This window comes from Austrofundulus limnaeus, unplaced genomic scaffold (assembly GCF_001266775.1).
Source record: "Austrofundulus limnaeus strain Quisiro unplaced genomic scaffold, Austrofundulus_limnaeus-1.0 Scaffold738, whole genome shotgun sequence".
NCBI lineage: Eukaryota > Metazoa > Chordata > Actinopteri > Cyprinodontiformes > Rivulidae > Austrofundulus > Austrofundulus limnaeus.
Window position 1 is genome coordinate 170,604 of NW_013953140.1, and position 2,551 is coordinate 173,154.

Here is a 2,551-nt window from a genome sequence, read left to right on the forward strand (position 1 = left end):
ATATATGGTGGTCCATAGCTCTCATTCATACAGCAACAAAAACAAGCCCCATCTCCCTGAAACAGCTGGACTAGTGCATCCTAAATTTAACATCCATTCATTCTTTTAATACAACAGTCATTTCTGCAGTTTTTGGGGAGGTCACCTCCTAATAAATGTCCTTACAGAAAATCTAACTGCTCATTTTAAATCTGTACTTTGACTTTTAATACTTAACTACAACAAATATCACATACTTTAACACTTTTAATACTTAACTACAACAAATATCACATACTTTAACACTTTTACTCAAGTATCACTGTGTGGTACTTGATACAACACTGAAGGAAAGTATGAGCAGAAGAATAAATATTAGGGGAGACTGGGGTAAGTTGTTACATCCCTTGTTGTAAGGAAACGGTAAACAAAGTTGATGAAGAGACAAATATTTAGGAGGCTGTCACTTCATGGAGTCTGTGAAGGTAAGAAGCACATGGGTAAAGTTGTTACATATTTATTTATGAAAAAACATTTTTCACTCTTGAAAGTGAATTTAGTCTATCATAAGTTTCATGAGAATTGTGTTTAGACCAAAATAAATTTTAAATTTGTTTTATACATCAACTGTGGTCTCTATGAGCTACAGCATGAGGTGTTAAACCTGCATAAACGTGAACCATTTTAGCTGTGGGGACTAATAATGTCAAAACAGTAGCTCTGGGGTAAATTGAGCAGGTGGTTCAACTTACCCCATACACTTAAGTGTATTTTGTCTGTGTCCTATATGTCTTAAATATTAAATGAACATTCTACATTTGTAGGATTACAGAGTGGACATCATGTATGTAAGGATAAAACAAGTAGGGGAGCCACCAGTGAAGTGGGAGAAGGGAAGTGTGTTGGAGCAGCAGGTAAGGAAGGCAAAATACACAGAATGACATTGAAGAGGTGAACTGACAAAAAAGAAAGTGTAGTTTGAAAAAGACAGGCTGTGACGGAGCAGCAGAGGATTCTCTCAGACAACATGGAGTCTGAACCAAACATTTTAAGAATCTCACAGACAGTTTCACGGCCTTACTACCCTCAAATGCAGAGAAGCTGCCTAGTTTTCAAAGTGAAACAACATCTGTGTGTCAGACAGCTGGTGAAGAGAAGAACGAGCAGGTAGTGTAAGAGATGCTGAACACAGAGATTTATCTAAATATGTAGGGTTCACTCCCATAACCACTGCCAACCAGCCAGCTAAGAAAATTCAAGCAACAAAGGCCACTGCCTTCAATGAACACAGTTAAATTCACAGAGTGTTGTGTAAAATCACTGTTATTTAGGGAGGGAGGGGGGAAGTAGGGGTGCCACAAGAACACTTCTTTTAGACATGCTATATAACTGAAACAGTTATGTTTACAGTCATTCTGTTTGTTGAATGGATGCACAACATCCTGAAACACATGCAGATATATTAGTTGGCAACAAAACGATGACTGCCTTGATGTAGTGATCCTAAATATGAAAAATGGTTCATCTTACCCCAGTCTCCCCTAAAGATTACCATAGTTTTGATCATAAAGACCCTTTAAAGGAAGGATTGAAAGAAGTGGTTCTAACCCGTGTTGTGACCCAACAGAACCCGAGTGGATGAACTGACCTCAGAGAACGGACCACAGCCTTCAACCTTCAGGTGCAGCAGCAGGGCCTCACATCTCTGAAAAACAGCCCAAAGCTTCAGAACCAAACAGAAACACTGGAGTCCACTGAAGTCTGATCAAAGTCTGACCCTCTGGTCCTGCACGCTGAGCTGGGCGGGCTCTGGACCCGGCCTTCTGTCAGAGCTGTAGGGGTCTGAAGGGTCCGTCAAGTCCTGACACAATGAACAGATCCAGTCTGACCTGCAAGACAAAGAGGAGGGAGGCAGGGCAACAAGGGTCATCATCCAGTCCAGTCCCCTTTCCTAAGCCCTCCACCTGGACCCACCTCTGCCCTGTGTTAGCACAACGCCCCCTTTTCCTCTGGGCTCACTTAATGCTCTTTTTTCCTGTTTTCAACACAGCTGCAAAACACAATATCACCATTTTTTCTCTTCAACTTAAACAACAGGTTTTAAGGACAAACTTTTAAATCAAACTGTTTCATCCTGAAATAAAACAAGTATAAAAGGGTTTAAAGTAAATAGGAGATGCAGGTGACAGTTTTGTTGGATGCATTAATTTTTAAGTAATTAATAATTATTTTGATAAATAAGAATTGATGGAATAAGGTTGTAGGAGAAGAGGTGAGCTAATATAAATATACTTCTGCCCACTCCTTTTGACTGTATGAAAACTGTGACTGGGTGCTCTGTACAAGACAGGCTTATTTTATCTGATCTTAAAACTGTATATCTAATGTTTCTGTTACCTTCTGTTATGGTCAATAAAAATTATTAAACCTTAATACATATAACTTATTTAAACAACTACAACATTTCATCACGGTGGATTTCATTAAGACGTTTCTTAAAGAGTAACTTACCCCAAAATTAACTTTTTTTAGCTGATAAACTGTCTAGAATGTGTCTAAAATGTTATATAGT

The 2,551-nt window shown here is 38.8% G+C and overlaps 1 protein-coding gene across 2 annotated transcripts in view; it reads right to left on the reverse strand.

Annotated features, from left to right (window-relative positions):
* LOC106532255 (E3 ubiquitin-protein ligase TRIM33) overlaps window positions 1-2,551 on the reverse strand; it is a 7,965-nt gene that overhangs the window by 1,431 nt on the left and 3,983 nt on the right. The window contains exons 3-5 of one of the 2 annotated variants that reach the window (XM_014028277.1): window positions 1,757-1,868; window positions 1,628-1,684; window positions 240-456 (exon numbers count right to left, since the gene is read on the reverse strand). In XM_014028277.1, coding sequence (XP_013883731.1) covers window positions 448-456; window positions 1,628-1,684; window positions 1,757-1,868 — 178 coding nt within the window. In that variant the 3' untranslated portion in view covers window positions 240-447. Of the gene's footprint in view, window positions 1-239; window positions 457-1,627; window positions 1,685-1,756; window positions 1,869-2,551 lie in introns of those variants that run through there. The other variant, XM_014028278.1, reaches the window with a different exon arrangement.